We start from the raw sequence: 20498 nt of genomic DNA, 5'->3' as shown, positions 1-20498 counted from the left end.
GGCTAAATAGATCACCCAGTCCGTGCTGCAATTGGCAAAATGTTTGATGTCATAAATCTTGCCTGTGTTTTTGCTAGTGAATTCTTTAGTTGTAAAAATAAATTTGCAAAAGGCACAATGACCACAAGGGTGACAACCTATTAATTTATCCCCTAAAATGGTGGTTTGAATCTTGGAAACTTCCAAGGGAGTGATTTTTTTGAAATGCGAAAAATATGATCCCAGAGTTTTACCTTTCCTGTAAGAGAAAAGGCATCTATCATCTAGCCATTTTGCTAGGTGTTTGTTATTAGTTAGTATGTTCCAGTGATGATTTATCATATCTTGTAGTTGATAGGTGTTTCTACCAAAAGTGGTGACTAATCTCGGTGTCTGATCAAGCGATTGAACAGCCTTAGGTTTGTAACATAACAGGGAATCCCTAGACAGATTGGCAGTCATGCCAACTGCTGAATGAATGTCTGAAATGTGATAACCCCTCTGTGTAAATCTGTTGGAAAGATCATCCTGACAACATTTAAGATCATGGTTCGATGAACAAATTCTCTTAATCCTGATGAACTGTGATTTGGGAATGTTCTTGATTATGTGTTTGGGATGTAAACTAGAGGCAGGTAGTAAACTGTTATATTGTGGATGTTTCCTGTGTACTGTGGTACATAGTGTATTGTCTACTTCTCGGGAAAGATGTACATCCAAGAAATCCATTTCTTGTGTATCAAAATTGACTGTAAATTTAACACCCCATTTATTGCTGTTCAGATATTCAACAAATTCTTGGAGATACTCAATACCTCCTTTCCAAACTAGCCAGCAATCGTCAAGATAGCGTCTCCAAATATCCATGTCTGGCAGATATAGGTTGTGCAATTTGTTGTATATGATTTGATCTTCCACATATCCCATGAAGAGATCTGCATAAATGGGTGCGAAAGATGCACCCATCGCAGTACCCTGTATCTGCCAGTAACAATTGCCTTTGAAATAGAACACGTTTTTGGTAAGGACGTGTTGCGCCATGCAAATCAATACGGTGTTAAATCCAGGACTGTAAATGTTAATCTTTTGTAGCCAATATTCAAGAGCTATTAACCCTGCCCAATGTGGTATACTGGTGTATAATGATTTAACGTCTAAAGTGCACATCATCCAGTGCTCTTCGAGCTGTGATTCAGAAACAATCTGAAGAAACTCCATCGTATCCTGTAATCTGGCCCCAATATACCGTAACAAAGGTTTGAGATATTGAGTAAGAAAGGCAGACAGAGGTTCCGTCAATGAACCAATACCTGACACTATAGGTCTCCCTGGAGGTGTAGAATATGATTTGTGAATTTTGGGGAGTAAATACAGGTATTGTTTGGCTGGATCCTGGACAGTAAGATGAAATTTAGATTTAATACTGATGATGCCTTCATCAACTGCGAGTTGCAAAAAATCATCAATTTCTTTTTTGAAATTGGGCGTGGGGTCAATGGGCATCTGTAAATAATGCTGAGTGTTGGACACTTGTCTTAATCCTTCAGCCCAGTAATAACTGGAGTTCATCACCACAATGGCCCCACCCTTGTCCGCAGGAAGAATAGTAATATCAGTATTATTTTTCAGGTTTGTAAGAGGCTGTTGTTCATTGATGTTTAGAACAAACTGCTGATGTAAATCCTCTAAAACTGCATTCTGAAATATAGCTATATGTTTGTCAATCGAAGAACTAAACTTGGATGGTAGAAATTTAAATTCAGTAGATCTTTGAGTAGAATCATACTCATCAAAAAAAAATTTTTAGATTTAACTTTCTGCAGAAATTCATAACATCAAATACAAAAGTACTTTCATCAACCAAAAAGCCAGGAATAAAACCAAGTCCTTTATTTAACAATTGTTCTTCCCTTGGTGTTAATACATAATCAGAAATGTTATGCACATTTAAAGTGTTGGTGTTCATTTGACTATTGACAAAAACAGTTCTTCCAATGTGTTTATGCTTGCGTCCTCCCCTGTGTCTACGCCTAAAGGGTGACCCATGTTACGTACTCTTTTGGGAGTGGGTGAATCTGACAGTTGAATGGATTCGGTATCCGTGGTGGACGATTCATCCCCAGAACTCCTGCTGGGTGATGTACCCCTCTTAAGAATGGATCTGGGCCGTTTTTTACGTGTATATGTGAAATTCTTTGTACCCTCTGCAAATCGTACCCCTTTATGAAGCTCAAAGGGTTTAACCCTTTGATAATCCTCCATATCTCTTGAAAATTTCTTGTTTCTTTTCTTTAAGAATCTTTTCAGAGGCCGACAATTCTCTGGATAGTTAAATTCTTTAAATCAGGGAGAATTCTGTTGTTTCCATCCTAAGTGTTATTAATCCCGGTTTTTTCTACTATTGCTACAGTTTCTATAAACTAATTAGTAGAAAACTGTAGATGGTGACGTATGATTACATTTTCTCTCTTCTCCATGTTGTTTTTTGGATGGGTCTTTGACATTTAAACACTAGAATTGATTATTATAGCATTATTTATCAAACATACATTACAGGAACAGATTGTTTGTTGTCTTATGAATCCTCTCTTTAGAGTTTATTCATTCCAGTCAGTTTTTCTATTAGGACTGGTATGTTCATTACTCCATGCACATTAAGTTTTTGGATTCTGATGATATTGGGCTCCAAGTACTTCAGTATTGGATATTTGAGCTTAGACAATTTGGCCACGAGATTACACCATTTTTGTGTTTTTTTTGTGAGTATTCTTTGTCTCTCTGCTTCATTACAGCCCCTCAATTTTGGATCAGTTTATTGACCTTTTCTTTGTGGAATCTTTTTGGGGGTCGACAATTTTTTGAGCATAGTTGGACTTTTATAGACATTATATAGATCAAGTGGATTTCTCTGGATGGGATATTGAACACATCACATTTGGCTTTAACATACACAATTTATTGTCATGTATCTTAATAACATGTTACAAGGACTATGCACAGATAAAGATGATATACATATCTTTGGGATTGAATCCCGCAGGGGGTCATTCACCAATGGTATAACTGATCCAGTTGACGATTGTGATATGTTATTTACTGAATTTGCTAAAAAAATCAAAACATTAAGATCCGATATATGGCATGCCAGATTATTTAAAGCATATAAACATCAAAATATTGCCCCCAGAGGGCTTAGAACCAAGGTGCAACCATTGTTGGCAAACCGGATGAGGTACTTATTAAAGAGTGGAATGCTGCACAACAAGATTCGGCTATGATGTTTGTTAACATCCTTTCTTCTTATTATGATAGAACGATTCAAGCCAATATCTGTGATGTGCAAAAATTGAGTGAGGAGTTAAAATCATATGAGAGTCAACCCAACTTTTCTGGATTGTTGAATAAACTATCCAGAGAATTGTCAGCCTCTGAAAAGATTCTTAAAGAAAAGAAACTTAAGAAATTTTCAAGAGATATGGAGGATTATCAAAGGGGTAAACCCTTTGAGCTTCATAAAGGGGTACAATTTGCAGAGGGTACAAAGAATTTCACATATACACGTAGAAAACAGCCCAGATCCATTCTTAAGAGGGGTACATCACCCAGCAGGAGTTCTGGGGATGAATCGTCCACCACGGATACCGAATCCATTCAACTGTCAGATTCACCCACTCCCAAAAGAGTACGCAACATGGGTCACCCTTTAGGCGTAGACACAGGGGAGGACGCAAGCATAAAAACATTGGAAGAACTGTTTTTGTCAATAGTCAAATGAACACCAACACTTTAAATGTGCATAACATTTCTGATTATGTATTAACACCAATGGAAGAACAATTGTTAAATAAAGGACTTGGTTTTATTCCTGGCTTTTTGGTTGATGAAAGTACTTTTGTATTTGATGTTATGAATTTCTGCAGAAAGTTAAATCTAAAAATTTTATTTGATGAGCAGGATTCTACTCAAAGATCTACTGAATTTAAATTTCTACCATCCAAGTTTAGTCCTCCGATTGACAAACATGTAGCTATATTTCAGAATGCAGTTATAGAGGATTTACATCAGCAGTTAGGTACTGGATACATTATCAGAAACAATCTAAACATCAATGAACAACAGGCTCTTACAAACCTGAAAAATAATACTGATATTACTATTCGTCCTGCAGACAAGGGTGGGGCCATTGTGGTGATGAACTCCAGTTATTACTGGGCTGAAGGATTAAGACAAGTGTCCAACACTCAGCATTATTTACAGATGCCCATTGACCCCATGCCCAATTTCAAAAAAGAAATTGATTATTTTTTGCAACTTGCAGTTGATGAAGGCATCATCAGTATTACATCTAAATTTCATCTTACTGTCCAGGATCCAGCCAAGCAATACCTGTATTTACTCCCCAAAATTCACAAATCATTTTCTACACCTCCAGGGAGACCTATAGTGTCAGGTATTGGTTCATTGATGGAACCTCTGTCTGCCTTTCTTACTCAATATCTCAAACCTTTGTTACGGTATATTAGGGCCAGATTACAGGATATGACGGAGTTTCTTCAGATTGTTTCTGAATCACAGCTCGAAGAGCATTGGATGATGTGCACTTTAGACGTTACAACATTATACACCAGTATACCACATTGGGCAGGGTTAATAGCTCTTGAATATTGGCTACAAAAGATTAACATTTACAGTCCTGGATTTAACACCCTATTGATTTGCATGGCGGAACACGTCCTTACCAAAAACGTGTTCTATTTCAAAGGCAATTGTTACTGGCAGATACAGGGTACTGCGATGGGTGCATCTTTCGCACCCATTTATGCAGATCTCTTCATGGGATATGTGGAAGATCAAATCATATACAACGAATTGCACAACCTATATCTGCCAGACATGGATATTTGCAGACGCTATCTTGACGATTGCTGGCTAGTTTGGAAAGGAGGTATTGAGTATCTCCAAGAATTTGTTGAATATCTGAACAGCAATAAATGGAGTGTTAAATTTACAGTCAATTTTGATACACAAGAAATGGATTTCTTGGATGTACATCTTTCCCGAGAAGTAGACAATACACTATGTACCACAGTACACAGGAAACATCCACAATATAACAATTTACTACATGCCTCTAGTTTACATCCCAAACACATAATCAAGAACATTCCCAAATCACAGTTCATCAAGATTAAGAGAATTTGTTCATCGAACCATGATTTAAATGTTGTCAGGATGATCTTTCCAACAGATTTACACGGAGGGGTTATCACATTTCAGACATTCACTCAGCAGTTGGCATGACTGCCAATCTGTCTAGGGATTCCCTGTTATGTTACAAACCTAAGGCTGTTCAATCACTTGATCAGACACCGAGATTAGTCACCACTTTTGGTAGAAACACCTATCAACTACAAGATATAATAAATCATCACTGGAACATACTAACTAATAACAAACACCTAGCAAAATGGCTAGATAATAGATGCCTTTTCTCTTACAAGAAAGGTAAAACTCTGGGATCATATTTTTCGCATTTCAAAAAAATCACTCCCTTGGAAGTTTCCAAGATTCAAACCACCATTTTAGGGGATAAATTAATAGGTTGTCACCCTTGTGGTCATTGTGCCTTTTGCAAATTTATTTTTACAACTAAAGAATTCACTAGCAAAAACACAGGCAAGATTTATGACATCAAACATTTTGCCAATTGCAGCACGGACTGGGTGATCTATTTAGCCACGTGCACATGCAGGGCCTTCTATATTGGACAAACATCCAGACAGTTTCGTATCCGCATTTCTGAACATTTGGGGGATATCAGAAATGCCAGGCAAACCAATGCATTATTTAAACATTCCATTATACATAAACCGGCCCATTTTTCCTTTGTTTGTATTGACAGAATTGTTGGCAACAGAATGTACAAAACAGGATGGCACAAAATATTGGATAACAAAGAGACCAAATGGATAGTGAAATTAGGTGGCTTATTCCCACCAGGTCTCAATGATAAACTATAATGATTCATCACATTATATTAACATTGGTTCCGTGTTTATAAGATTTTTTGGTCATTTTTTTGGTCAATAATTACAAAAATTTTTTGAATGCTTGTTATTACATTTACTAGCATTTACATGGTATTCCATATTATTTTATTATGGATGGTTGTAGCTAAATAATATATTTTTCAAACATAAATGTTTTATTTTTGGGAAACATTTACTGTCAAACATTAATTTATTTCTTATTTTTTTAAGTTTTGTGGCTATATTGTGAGAATACAGGAAGTGATGTCAGGTCACCTACTTTATATTTCCTATATATATGACTCATTGTGATGTTGTAAAATTAGCCACTGAAGAAACCTAGTTGCTGAAACCAGTTTGGTTTACAATAAACTTTTTATTTGCTACTCATGCTCGGGGTGCTGGATTCTTTTCGCTCTCAATCAAGGTTGGTTTATCCGTGCATCTACCGTACTTGCTAGCCTGCTTTGTACTCATGAGAAGAATGAGAAACTGCTATGGCTGGAAGCTGAGGAAAAGGATAGGGAGAGGCAGCATGAGAAGGAGATGCCGACTCTTCGCCAGAGTCATGGAGGTAATGGGGAAGGGAGTAACTGGACCCCAGAAGCACAAAAGGTCAGTAAATTTCTTCCGCAAAATCAAAATTATCCCCCTCTTTAAATAGTTTCATTCATATGTTTGAGAGGGTATGCAAACAGTATGGTGTTGACCAAAGGCTCTGGGTATGGTTCCTGACCCCCTTACTCCATGGTAAAGCTGTAACTGTAATGTCAAAAATGTCTGATGCATGTTTTGATGATACTGCTGTTAAAAATCACTTGTGAGAATTGTTTAAGCTAACACCTGAAATGTATAGGAAAAAGATTCACAAGCACAGATGCAAGGTAGATGAAAGTGTGTGTGCATATATTGTTGAAGTGGGCACTTACTTCCATAGGTGAGTGAGTGGATGTCAGGACACCACTTTTGAAGGGCTGGCAGACCGTTTGGTGAGGGAACAAGCCCTTAGCACTTTGCCTGAGGACATGAGGATCTGATTAGCTGATAGACAATGTGCTTCTTCAGATGAGTTGGGGAAGAAGGGAGACCTATGCCTGGCAAGCAGGGCAGCCCTGCACAGGAAAGGGACCCCCAGTACTGCTCATGGGTCTAAAGAAACCCAGGGTGGAGAGCACAGACTGCCCCAACAGAATGCGCAGACTGCCCCAACAGAATCTGCAGTAACAGGGGAAGCCACTAGTCCAGGTACATGTCCAGAAGCTAGGGTTAAATGTTTTGAATGCAACCAGTGGGGGCATGTGGCATACAGGTGTCCACAGAGGCAAGGTGGGGAACAAAAGGTGAGGGAGCCAGTAAGAGGGAAAGATGAAATGCCACTAGTCGGTTGTCTTGGGACAACAAGGGTAGCAAACTACTCACAGAGGTTATATCCTATTGTAGTGAATGGCAAAGAGGCCATTGCCAAGACAGACACAGCCTCTGATATAACCATTGTAAAGCCGGCAATGGTTACAGAGGAGCACTACTTGCCTGGGCAGTCTACTCCAGTCAGGGCTTTAGGAGGGAGCCCTTTCAATGAACGTTGGCTATGGTTCACCTTGACTGGGAGGGTGGAAAAGGAAGCCAGCAAGAAGGTGTGTTTGAGGATACACCTGCAAATGTCCTGATAGGGAATGATTTTGATAGTGCAGTACCCTATGCTTGTGCAATTACATGCAGTCAGACTTGGTGACAAGCAGGTAAGTCTGGTAGCCTGGGGGAGACCCAGACAGACTGCATACTTGCAGCAAGGTCGGGTGAGGTGGTTACTTCAGGGAGGCAGCTATCCTGTATCAGTGAGACCGAAGGTGAGCCACAGCTGTTTGGGGGTACTGATGGTCCCTTGGACAAAGTGACTGCAAAGGTAGAGGTGAGTAGGATACCCAGGCCGACAGTGAGGCACCACTGTCAGAGGATGCCAGACTTCCTGTGGAAGGGGAGCTGGGAAGGGTTGCAAGAAGAGAGTTGAGACAGGCTCAGCTCTTAGACCCTACATTGCAAGGTCTGAGGCAGGTAGCTAGGGAGGCGCCTGATTCTCAAGGAAAGGGAGAATCTGTATACTGGGACAAAGGGTTACTGTACAGAGAGTGGACCCCTGAGGGAGGGCTATAAGGTGAGAGAGTACAGCAGTTGGTAGTGCCTAGAGCCTACCATCTGGTGCTTTTAGCCATAGCCCATGATATTCCTTTTGCAGGTCATATGGGCATAAAACATACAAGAGGCATATTATGCAGAATTTCTATTGGCCTGGAATTTCCAGAGATCTAACAGGGAATTGCAGGACCTGTGAGCAGTGCCAAAAGGTAGGCAAGGCAGTAGATAAGGTGAGAGCACCTTTGATGCCTTTGTCTGCGATTGAGGAGCTATTTTAGAGGGTAGCTATGGATATTGTCAGTCTGCTGAGTACCCCAAGTTCCACAGGGAAAAGGTATATCCTAGTGGTAGTGGATTATGCTAGACATTACCCTGAGGCATTGGGTTTGTCCTCCATTGAGGCAGAGAAGGTGGCGAATGCTTTGTTAGAGATTTTCAGCAGGGTAGGTTTCCCAAAAGAAATACTGACTGACAGAGGTGCCAATTTTATGTCAGACCTGCTGGCTTGTCTGTGGATGACCTGTGGGGTGAAGCACATGAGGACCATCCCTAACATCCCCAGACTAATGATCTTGTTGAGAGGTTAAATTCTACAACCATGTTCATGCTATGGGCATTTGCAGAACAGTTTAAGAGGGAGTGGGACAAATATTTGCCACATCTGCTGTTTGCTTAAAGAGAGGTTCCCCAGGAATCCACAGGTTTTTCACTCTTTGAGTTGCTGTAAGGGCATAGGGTGAAGGGACCTCTAGATTTAATTTGAGATAGTGGGAAGGTGAGTGCAAGTCTCACAAGGAGTCTGTTGTGGCATACGTTCTAAACCTCAGGACAAGACTCCGGGAACTCATGGGCTTGGTCCAGGAGAACCTGGCGGAAGCCCAACAACAAAAAAAGGTGTGGTATGACAGGAATGCTCGAGCTAGAGAGTATGCTGTGAGGCAGCAGGTAATGATTCTCATTCCTGTCAGACACAACAAGCTGCAAGTAGCTTGGGAGGGACCCTACAAGGTGGTAAGAAAGGTAAGTGATGTTAATTACATGGTGGAACTGCTAGGCAGAAGGCAGGGGCACAAATTGTACCATGTTAACATGATGAAACCTTATTATGATAGGGGAGGTCCTTGTGCTGAGCATTTGCAGTGGATTGCAGGAGTCTGAGAAAGATCTAGGGACTGATCTCCTCAATGAGGCTCGGGCTGACACCACAGTGGAAAGGGTAGCAATGTCCTAGCAGCTATCTCCTACCCAGGTTCGAAACATATGAGCAGTGTTGCAGGAATTTGGGGACATGTTCACTGGAAAACCAGGGTGCACCCACTTGGGGCAGCACCAGGTGGCTACAGGACCCCAAAGGCCTATTAGGCAGGCCCCTTATAGAGTGCCTGAGAGAGTCAGACTCTGCGGGAGGAGGTACAGGAAATGTTGGAACTAGGGGTGATTCAAGATTCCAACAGTTCCTGGGCATCCCCAGTGGTGCTGGTGCCAAAGAAGGATGGCAGCACCAGGTTATGTATGGACTACAGGAAATTAAACAGTCACACAGAGTCAGATGCTTACTGCATGCCTAGGACAGATGAGGCCCTAGAGCAGCTGGGTGGGGCTAAATATCTTACAACCATTGATCTTACCAAGGGTTACTGGCAGGTGCCCTTGACTCCCAGTGCTAGACAGAAGTCAGCCTTTGTGACTTCTTTTAGCTTGTATGAGTTCACAACGATGCCCTTTGTGATGAAGAATGCCCCAGCGACTTTCCAGAGGCAGGTAGACCATATCCTAGCAATAGCAGGAGGGTTTGCCCTAGTTACCTACATGATATTGCCATCTACAGCCATTCCTGGCCAGAGCACCTTCAGCATGTCAGGGAGGTACTGGGCAGACTACAGAGGGCAGGGTTGACCATTAAGCCGAGCAAATCTCAGGTGGGTATGGCAGAGGTCTCCTACCTAGGCCATAGAGTGGGGAGTGGTAAGATATTCCAGAACCTGCAAAGTGGAAGCCATTTAGGCATGGCCTGCACCTGTTACCAAAAAGCAGGTGAGGGCATTTTTAGGGACAGCAGGGTACTACAGAAAATCCGTCCCCAGTTATAGTACCATAGCTGCTCCCCTCACAGACCTGACAAGGAAGACCAGGCCAGATAAGGTAGTGTGGACCCCAGCATGTAAGCAGGCATTCCAGAAGCTTAAAGAAGCTTTGGGAGGACCCCCCTGTGTTAGGCACTCCAGATTACAGCAAAGAATTTGGATGGTGGTTGCTTTGAACCATGGGGTGGGGTCTGTACTTAGCCAGATTTCTTCAGAGTGGGAAGAGCACCCAGTGGTTCATCTGAATCATAGACTCCAACTCAGGGGGAATGTTATGCAGCTGTAGAAAAGGAATGTCTAGCCATAGTGTGGGCACTGCAGAAACGTCAGCCTTACCTGTATGGAAGGAAAGTCACTGTTATGACAGATCACAACGCCATAACATGGTTAAACAGAGCCAGCCACCAAAATGCCAAGTTGCTAAGACGAAGCCTGGGGTTGCAAGCATATATGTCTCTGCAGCACCACAGTGGGATTAGCAATGCCAATGCAGATGGGCTCTCAGGATAGGAAATGGGGTAAGGTATACTCAGACAGACCTAACTCCCTCAAGCAGTGTTTCTCAAGGGCCACTTGAAAAACTAGCTTGAGTTCTCCAGGGGGGAGATATTTGAATATTGGGTGATGATAGATGAAGGCTGCCAGCCTAGCCAGACAGAATTTTGGAGATAATTCTGTCATCTGTAAATATTAATGTAAACCACAGGCGTGTGTCTTAAATGGTAAAAATAGTGTTACATGTAGAACTGGAAAAAATTTAACAACAGTGCACTCTACTGACCAAGTAAAGCATGTTTTGACCCTTTGATATTAAAACTTGGAGCCAGTAAGTCTAGAGTGAGGCATCATGCCTATTGTTTTAAGGCCAGAATAAATGGCCAGAATTTGTATGCATAAATGTCCTTTATTGCTTTGGTTTCTGCGCAGAGGTGAAGAATGTAAATGTGGTTTCTGTTAGCCTGGGAACCCAGGGAAGTGTGAAGTATGATGTAATGTGAACCAGGAAGGTGATTTTAAAAACAGTGAGAATCAGAAAGGATTAAGCATTTTTGTCTTGACCATCCGACTCATCAGCACTGTCTTGCTCTATATGTAAGTTTATCTTAGACTTGTGTTTTCTCTTAGAAATAGCTAGAAACTAGAAAGATTAGACTAAGTGTTTTTTCTGTGATGTCAGAACTGTACTACTGAATTATTTTAAGCATTTCTCTGTGATCTCTGAACTCTTGACTAGCACTGTGTAGTAAAAAGTATTGACTGGTGTTTTGACTATTTGCTATTAAATATTTTTTAAACCCTTTCAGCTGTAGCTGTTTTTGTAGAGATAATTTAAGCTCTTTAGAGTACTTGCATGCCTTTTGTAAAATTGTACAAAGCCACTCCAATAGCTTTAGCCCTGGGCTATACTACCAAGTGGATAACAATATTGCACAGTAATAATTGGACACCCTTGTAATGGCCTTTGAGTAGCTGATAAATATTAGTGGGTGGTGGCAGCTGGTACTACCATATAGTCTGGGAAAAGGGGGTACAGCTGGAGAACCTGTGCCAGCCTTCTCCAGGAGTGTCTGTGTGATTGTATAAACTCTTCTCAAAGTGTGTGTGTGTGTGTGTGTGTGTGTGTGTATGTGTGTATGTGTGCTACCTGGGCAGGGACACGAAGAACTGATTGGACAGAGAGGGTGCTGGAGGTTTTAGCTTGCCCACTAGGGTGAGATCTGGACCCTATAGCTGTGCCATTGGGGAGTCTTATTGGAGACCTGGAGAGCAAGGGAGCGACCAGCCCCGGACTGACTGTAATCTCTGTGTGCTCTTAAGGGAAATTGCACTTTACTGTGTGTATTTGTTCTCCTTTCCTCCTATATGAGACGCCCCTCACTGGTGTTAGTGGTGAGGATTGAGGCTCCTTGATTGCTGGGTCAGGGCACAGGTGTCACAGGTACTATCAACTCAGCCTAGCTCATCTAATTCTGTACTATCCCGAGAAAAACCCCGACCTGACTGGCATGATGAACTTCTACAATTCAAACAGACAACTTCTGTCCTCCAACAAAGCCTTAATCGAAAACATCACATGCAAAAACAACTCCAGGGAATCACTATTTGCCCATGAAATAGTAAAAGTATGGAACAACCTTCCTCCTGACCTCAGACTACAAAATTCCACACCCTTCTTCAAAAGCCGACTTAAAAAATACCTCTTCACCAACCATCTATGCAACTGTAATTGATCCCCTGAAGCCACGTGCACTTAATATTTCTACACCCCATCTATCCTGGACAACACAAACAACACCATCTAACTATACCTATTCATGTGCGAGCAATAACCTATATATGAGTGTATGTACATGTGTTTGTGTGTGTGTGTGTGTGTGTGTGTATCTCTCTCTCTCTCTATAATATATATATATATATATAGTCTCTCTCTCTCTCTATATATATATATATATATATATATATATATATATATATATATATATATGTATGTATGTGTGTGTGTGTGTATGTATGTATATATGTGTATGTACGTTTATGCATATTTATGTATGTATACTCTTAAATATATATTTGCTTGAATGTATATATGGAAAACTTAAACATTTATATACTCTTATTCAGTTGTGAAATATCTTGCAATGCTCTACCAGGTTCTTATCTACTCTCAATGTATATTTTGTACACTTATATTTTCAATCAAAAGGGGGGGATATCCTCTTATTGTATCCTAATGGCTGTAACGTCTGCAATCTGTATGCTACTCTCTGTAATGTCTCTTTTGTAAATTTTTCTTCTGTCTGTAAACTTATGGAGTTTTTCTTCTCAGGACGTCGCTGAAAACAGACACTTTTTGTCCAGTCGGACTATCCTGGCAAACAAATGTTAAATAAATAAAAAAATAAATTATACAGTTTTGAAGAAGCAAAAGGTAAGGACTCAAAACCAAAGTGAACGTTGGAAATAGCAGCTAGTTGAACTTTGACAGTAGAATAGCTAGCACCATCCTTGAAAAGGGAAGTAAAATGTCTTTCGGCTTTTCCCGGTTAGGGGTCTCCACAGCAGAACACCGGTCCGCTAATGGTGCCTAGGTGCCAGCCCGACATCCAACCTTCAATGAAGGCACACGCATTCACACATGCACCTACCTGCATGTCTTTAAACATCATATGACCACGGGGAGGACATGCAGACGCCACACAGAAGGCACTCCAGCCGAGAATTGAACGGGAAAACCTCTTGCTGTGCGGCGACAACGCTAACAACTGCATCACCACGGCCCCTAAGTCTAATATGACTGAAACCGGGCCTGTAAAAGGATACATCTGTTTTTGTTTAGCCCAAAAAGAGAACTTCTTCCACTTACTCTTGTAAATTTTTCATGTGGAAACCCTATGGGATGAAATCAACATTTCTTGAATGGGGAAAAGAAAGTTTGGGAGATCTAGCCATCATCGGAAGTGGAGAAACCAAGCAGTTAATTTCAGAATGTCTGGATGTGGATTCTCCAATGGATGACAGAAGAGATCTGGACTTGGATCCAACTTCATTGGAGGGCAAACCAGGTGAGATGAAAGAAAGGTGAACCAGGTTTGTCAAGGCCAAAAAGGAGCAATGAGGATTACTTTGCTTCACAGCCTGAGAGCTTTCTGTAGGAACTTGGGAATCGATGGAAGAGGGGAAAAGGCATAGAGTAGACCGGAGGGCCAAGCATGAACAAGACCATCCCTGTGGGACTGTCCCTGAGGAGGGATCAAGGCAAAATACCTGCTGCATTTGTTGTTAAAAGGGTACACAGAGAGATCGCAGCAAGGATGACCCCATTTCTGGAAGATTGTGTCTGCCATGGACTGATTCAGGGACCACTTGTGAGGCATCAGTAACATTTTGTTGAGCATGTTGGCTAAAATGCTGGACTACTCCAGAATGTGCATTGCTATCAGAAAGCCGTTGGTAGAAATCTTCCACTGCCACACTCTCATCACTTCTTGACATGGGGGTAAGACCTGGTCCTTCCCTGCTTATTGATGTACCAAACCACTGACATGTTGTCTGTTTGGATTACAATAGTCCCCTGAAGAAGAAAGTTGTCTAGTTCCTGAAATGCCAGAAGAACTGCTCTCATGCAACAGGACCCAGTCAAACCAACAAGGGGTTGAATTGGAGAAGGAGTTACCAGTTGGAATGAGGAAAATCTCATGGATCTAAATGCAGATGGAGCAGACACAAGCCCCATTTGGATCTGTGTCTTGAGAAATTGCCTCATGAGCTTACCAAAATCTTTGGAGGACAAACTTTGGGAAGACTGAGAAGTAGTGGGGGAAGGGGGTCTGGAGGATCTCCGCCAGGAATGGGATGGATACCTTCTAGTATGACAGACAAGGAAGACCTCAGCGCCGACACTGTAGGAGCTGATGCAGTGTGAGCACCACCCCACCCCATGGCAAAGAGGATGAACGGGTTGGAGGAGAGGCTTTGTCTTCTTTCTGGGCAGTTCTGAGAAAGAACACATAGGAGATGGCCTCATGGACTCCCTTGGCTTTTTTCAAAGAGATTGAGCCCCTGATGTAGAAGGTATTCCCGAGGTGGTGGAAGAACAACCCTTTTAAAATCAGTTTACTCCTCCTGTCTGCCACAGCCCAAGGATGAAAAGCCCTGCAAACCTCACAGTGGGCATCCAAATGTTGAGGCCCCAAGCAGTACACACACTCACAGTGGGTGTCAGATAAGGGGATCTTCTGCCCACAGGAAGTGCACTTCCTAAACCCTAGTGGCTTTTGATCACCCATGAAGAAAAAGAAAAGGCAGTAGAAGATAATAGATTTTCTTTCTTTTTTTTAGACTTGATGGACAGAAACCCAAAAAACTAGACAGGAAAAGCAGAGAGGAATTGAAAAGAAAAGAGACAGGTAGGGAAAGAAAACAATAATCAAAAAACACTAACAGACTCACGGAGAAGGTCAAGGCAAGGAACTCGATGTGAATTCTAAGTGAGGCAAATGAGGTCTGAGGTACTGTGGGGGAGCAGTGCGTTATGGGTAGGGAGGAGCTCAAGTCAGGAGTTTCGAGCTAGAAGAAGTGGGCTAGTCTATTCTGAGCCTCGGAACTATATTCCCACACGTTAATGGAATGAAGTGGATATCATCACATCTGATATAGTATCTGATGGTCAGTATTGTACACATTGTTCAGGCGTGATCTGTAGGACGGTCACGGTGGTGCAGCGGTTAGAGTTGCCACCTCACAGCAAGAGGTTCTCTAGTTCGATCTTCGGCTGGAATGCCTTCTGTGTGGAGTCTGCATGTCCTCCCTGTGGTTGCGTGGGTTTCCTCCAGGTGCTCCGGTTTCCTCCCACATCCCAAAGACATGCTGTAAGTGGACTGAATACTCTAAATTGGCCCTAGGTGTGAGTGTGTGCATGTGTGTGCCTTCTGTGGAAGGTTGGGTGCCGGGCTGGCAACTCGACACAGTAAAACACCACTGCCAATCATGAGCGGATAGGTGATCCGCTATGGCGACCCCTAACTTTTCCCGAAAAGCCAAAAGAAGAAGAAGTAGTAGTTCAGGTGTGATCTGTGTCTCACCTACAAGGCAATCTTGGACCCCGCCCTCCTAGAGATGCTCCATATCCGTAAGTCTAACTCCTCATGCACTACCCGCTCAAAAGGCCTGAATCTAATATGCAACATCAACAAAACCTGCTGGAGAGACAGGTTTGTCTCCCAGAGGCTGCCGCATCTCCAGAATAGACTTCCCATACATGTCAAACAGAGCACCTCTCTGATTCTCTTTAAGAACAACCTTGATGAGTGGATGGGAAACCACAAATATGTCCCAGGGGTTCCACCTGTGTCCCTCACTGACAGGGGCAACAGGTGAAGACTGAGGTTTCATTTTGGGAATAAACTCTTGGCTAGGCTTGGAAGGGTCCCTGGGTCATTAGACTAGTAACCTCCTATGATCCTATGATATTGTTTTCAGTCTGTTATAGAATGGAGAATTACTTTGGATATATGTATACATTAAAAAAAAAATTACTCAAGTTTCTTTAGACACTACATTTTTGATGCATGCCTGAAAATAAAATTAAGAATAGGAACATGACATTGTGAAGAAGTTCTTTTTTTAATTTCAGTGCAGAGATAAAATGGAAAAGTCTGCCTTTAGAGGTCAGAATGGCAAAAAATCTGGATTCTTTTAAGAAAATAGTTGATGACTGGTGCAGAGAAAAGGTCCATTTGACTTTAAAATCATGGAATTTGGTGGACAGTGACCTCATATGAGATCTTATAGTCTTTTAAGACACTGTAACATTGTAAAATTCAATAGCCTATCCTACACAATCTTATCATCTTCTATAGTGATGGAAGTTAAACTGGTATATATCTGCCTGGTATCTTTATATATATCACCCCACGTTCTGCAGTGATTTTGCTGAGACACATTCCAGTTCTTGATTCTTGAGTGCTGAGCAGGCTAAAATCACTGTTAAGGACCTCACAGGTGATTCTGACAATTCCTTAAGTACATGGAATGACACCTCAAGTGCCAGTGACTTGTCACACCATAGCATCCTGTTATTTATTATTCCTGTTCACTTGCCACTGCCCTGAATGGAAATATCTTCACAGCCGAATAATGTGGTTACGGTTTGCAGCTCTAGAGGCAGGTTTAGAAATGTGTAACTTATGTAGATCCTTGTTTAAGACAGTACTGCCAGAGGCAAAAACTCTGAATCTTGTAAGCTCATAGTACCTTTGGAGTAACACAAAAGGTGAGAGTCTGTATAACATAAAACAAGTCAATATAATACTTATATACAGCTACACAAAATATACAAAAGATTAGCCTGCTATCACCATTATACCATGATGCAGTGTTAATGAACAAAATACATATGCACAAAACTTGCAGCTCTCTTACCTTAGCTGCATGCTCCATGGTTACAACCACCTTGGTTCCGGCACTGGCTACAAGGTCCATTGCTCCTCCCATTCCCTTCACCATTTTACCCTAAAAATGAATACAAGCGGAAAATATTATAACATAACTAGGATTCTTACAGTCTATAAAACATTACATAAGTATTCAGTCATCATATGCACTACACCTCTGGCTTTGACAAGACAAATTAATCAAGACACAACTATATAGTGACAAAATAAAATTATAGCAACACATCAATAACTTGCTAACAGGTAGTCTGAACTTAGCTGTTAATAAGAGCTACTGTCTGCATCTCTCTCTCCTCCAAGAAAGTTTGGCCAACTTTGCCACAAAGCACCCCTAAAACTACAGAAGGCTACTCTGAACTTCTTTCTGCAAAAGTCATGCTGTGGCAGCATAAAGAGCCACTGGAATGCAAAAAGAAGAAAGGAAACCAAACTGGCTGAAATATAGTATTATTACTAACACTGCAAAAATACCTTTTCAATTTTATAGCATTTGCTCGTGAAGATCAATAGGAAATAAACTACTGTGATAGTATTACTCGTACATTGTTTGAAAATCATATTTATTTTATATGCAGCAACTGATTTCCTCAAACACTGTCTGAAAAAGTATAAGTATAGTGTTAGGCAACAACTTATGTAACCTAGAGTGTTCCAGTGATAATAACCATTGATAACGGCTTACTGTTGTTGCGTGCTGCACATGGAAGTATCTTACATCTGTAGCTACCTGTTAAAAAGTTAAACTTGTTAATTTAATGAGTCGGATATCAGATTTTTAAGTAGTAATCGCCAGGTTTCAGTAACGCATTTATTGTCTAACCTTTATCCTTCACATTAGTGCATTTAAACTTTTACTATTAAAGCATAACTGTGGGATGCTGTACTGTTCCTTAATTATAACAGAAATGCAATATTAACACAGCGTTTTAATGATTGTGCCTCCATATATGAGGAATTCTAACTTTAAACTAATGAAAATGATAATGTTCCTAGCTGTGTTTAACTACTTTGACTTTGAAAATGTTACAAATGTCTTCCTGGATAGATTGTCCCATGTTTAAGTAGATCCTCGCTTCGCCTACACTCATGCTGCACACCTGCATACTAACTGCAGCTTACACTCATGCATATCAACTGTTCTGGCCAAGTTTTTAGAATTCTAGTGTTATGGATTTATAGAATTGCTAGTTGTATCTGAAATCCGTTCCCTATGTAAATGCATCTATTTAATCCATCATCGCTCATTTGAACCTAATATTTGAAGGATAGTGACCAATTATACCTTGTGTTTGTAATAGTATGTGCATTATCTTATACGTGAAGCTACCATAAAACTGTGCTTAACACCCTACTTATTTTACCTCTCTGTTTCTTTCTCCCTTTATACAACCAGTTGCCCTACTTGCTCGTATGGCACTAAAGCTGTGGAACTACCCTGTCTTATTGGCCAACAACCTTAAACCATCTTATAATTGCCATCTTCACCCTAAACTATGGAACTGAATCTTCTCCCGCCCTGAGCAACAGCTCCTCAAGGACAATACAAGTGAAGAAAGTACGTGTTATATAACATCCGTCTGTGGAAGCAACATAGTATAATTTACCGTAGGTCTTAAAGTACATTCCACTGCTAGGGCGGCCAGCAGCCATAACCTTCATTTTTCTTCTTCTTAGCCTACCTCCCCTCCTATACCCATGTAAGTATATTATATCCTTCCCTTCTCAAGTTCCAAGACTTGCTACCTCCCAAAAAGAAACTATAGTAGCTATACAGCTTTTGGCCACTAGATGGCGGCCTTCTGCTAGATCTATCATTCTGTCTTACAACACAACTCGCAAGAATACAGTATTTCTAGCTTGTAGAATTATAGTCCCACTATATCCCTCTACCTTCTTACTCTGTATCAGTTAGCTGCCCTCCCTCTATTCCCACTATCAAGACTCTCACCTCCCATCTTCTCCACATTCACTTACTTTAAAAATCAGCTCTCCACTGATTGTTCTCCTTGGGCTCACTCCTATTGTAGCTCTTCCCGCTCCATTCGCCCTGCGGGCTCACTCCACTCCCCTACCCTGCCCCCAATTCCCATCCACCCCCAGTACATCTACATATATACACACTGGCCACACCCTCTATCCATATAACCAATTACATCATCCAACCCCTTAAAGTGCTACAACCCACTTTCCACTACTTATCATCCTACTACAGTAACTGCTCTTCTCCCTGTAAACTAACCTACACACATTATGTCTAAAATGCCACCTAACACTACACTTACACACTTGAAACCCTTACTCCTACTAACACTTCTACCTATTTTAGCTATACCATACCTACTTACTTTCTATGAACAGCTTAACTACCTACACTTTCATAACCCCATTAAACAAACTTCCACACCAACACTTTTCACCCCTCATAGCCATAATTACACATCCTATCTACCAAAGTATTTACCAGCCAAATTTCATAGACTCACTCACATTACATACCTCAACCCTAAAGCTAGAAAACCCCAGAACCTAATATGTAAAGGCTTATTTCACAACCTGGTAATTCAAGTCCACTCCCTAACTGATGGTGACATACCCCAAACCCCGGCCCAAATTCTACCACTACCACAAAGCCTAACACCCCAACCTCTATTAATGCACATCTGCTTAATAGACCCACTAACTCTCTCCTGATAGCCCATCTAAATATTCGATGCATAAATAATAATGTTGCCCACCTACACGCCCTCATGGATGTACATTCATTTGACATCCTCTGTCTCTCTGAAACACGGCTCAAGCCTAAGCTGGCTATCCACCACCAACCCCCAAGAAGCCATAATTCTTGGTGACTTTAATATAAACTGGATGAGCTGTACATCTCAACAGCCTTCTACCCATATCAACCTACATGGTTTTACGCAAACTATTTCAGCCCCCACTAGAACCCATAAACATAATAACAATCACAGCATCCTAGATTGGATCCTCACAAATAGTCATCACCAATCTTACAAAGTAGGTACCCTCCCTGAAGATATAAGTGATCACTCACTCACCTTCTTAATCAGGTATAAGAGTGACATCCCAAACCCATAAGTGGATGGGAAATAGGAAATACGCCCCGGGGATAACTTCAGTGGCTCTGCTCGACAGGGGCACAGGAAATTAACTTTCTTGGGTGGCATAACCCAGGGAACCTTGTTGGCTAGGCTTACTTAGGCCCTTGGGCTGATAGTCTAGTACCTACCTATGAACCATTTATAAAAAAACAAGGTCTAACAAAAATGTTAACCCCGACAGCTTTCAAAAAGAACTCTTAG

The 20498-nt window shown here is 41.4% G+C and overlaps 1 protein-coding gene across 1 annotated transcript in view; it reads right to left on the bottom strand.

Moving 5' to 3' along the window:
- OXCT1 (3-oxoacid CoA-transferase 1) overlaps positions 1–20498 on the bottom strand; it is a 1765637-nt gene that overhangs the window by 161140 nt on the left and 1583999 nt on the right. The window contains exon 14 of the mRNA XM_044069775.1: positions 17147–17236. Within this exon, the coding sequence (XP_043925710.1) occupies positions 17147–17236 (90 nt within the window). The remainder of the gene's footprint in view (positions 1–17146; positions 17237–20498) is intronic.

This window comes from Protopterus annectens, chromosome 1.part0 (assembly GCF_019279795.1).
Source record: "Protopterus annectens isolate FY-2018-M chromosome 1.part0, PAN1.0, whole genome shotgun sequence".
In the NCBI taxonomy this organism is placed as follows: Eukaryota; Metazoa; Chordata; order Ceratodontiformes; family Protopteridae; genus Protopterus; species Protopterus annectens.
This window is presented reverse-complemented; position numbering and strand designations above follow the sequence as displayed.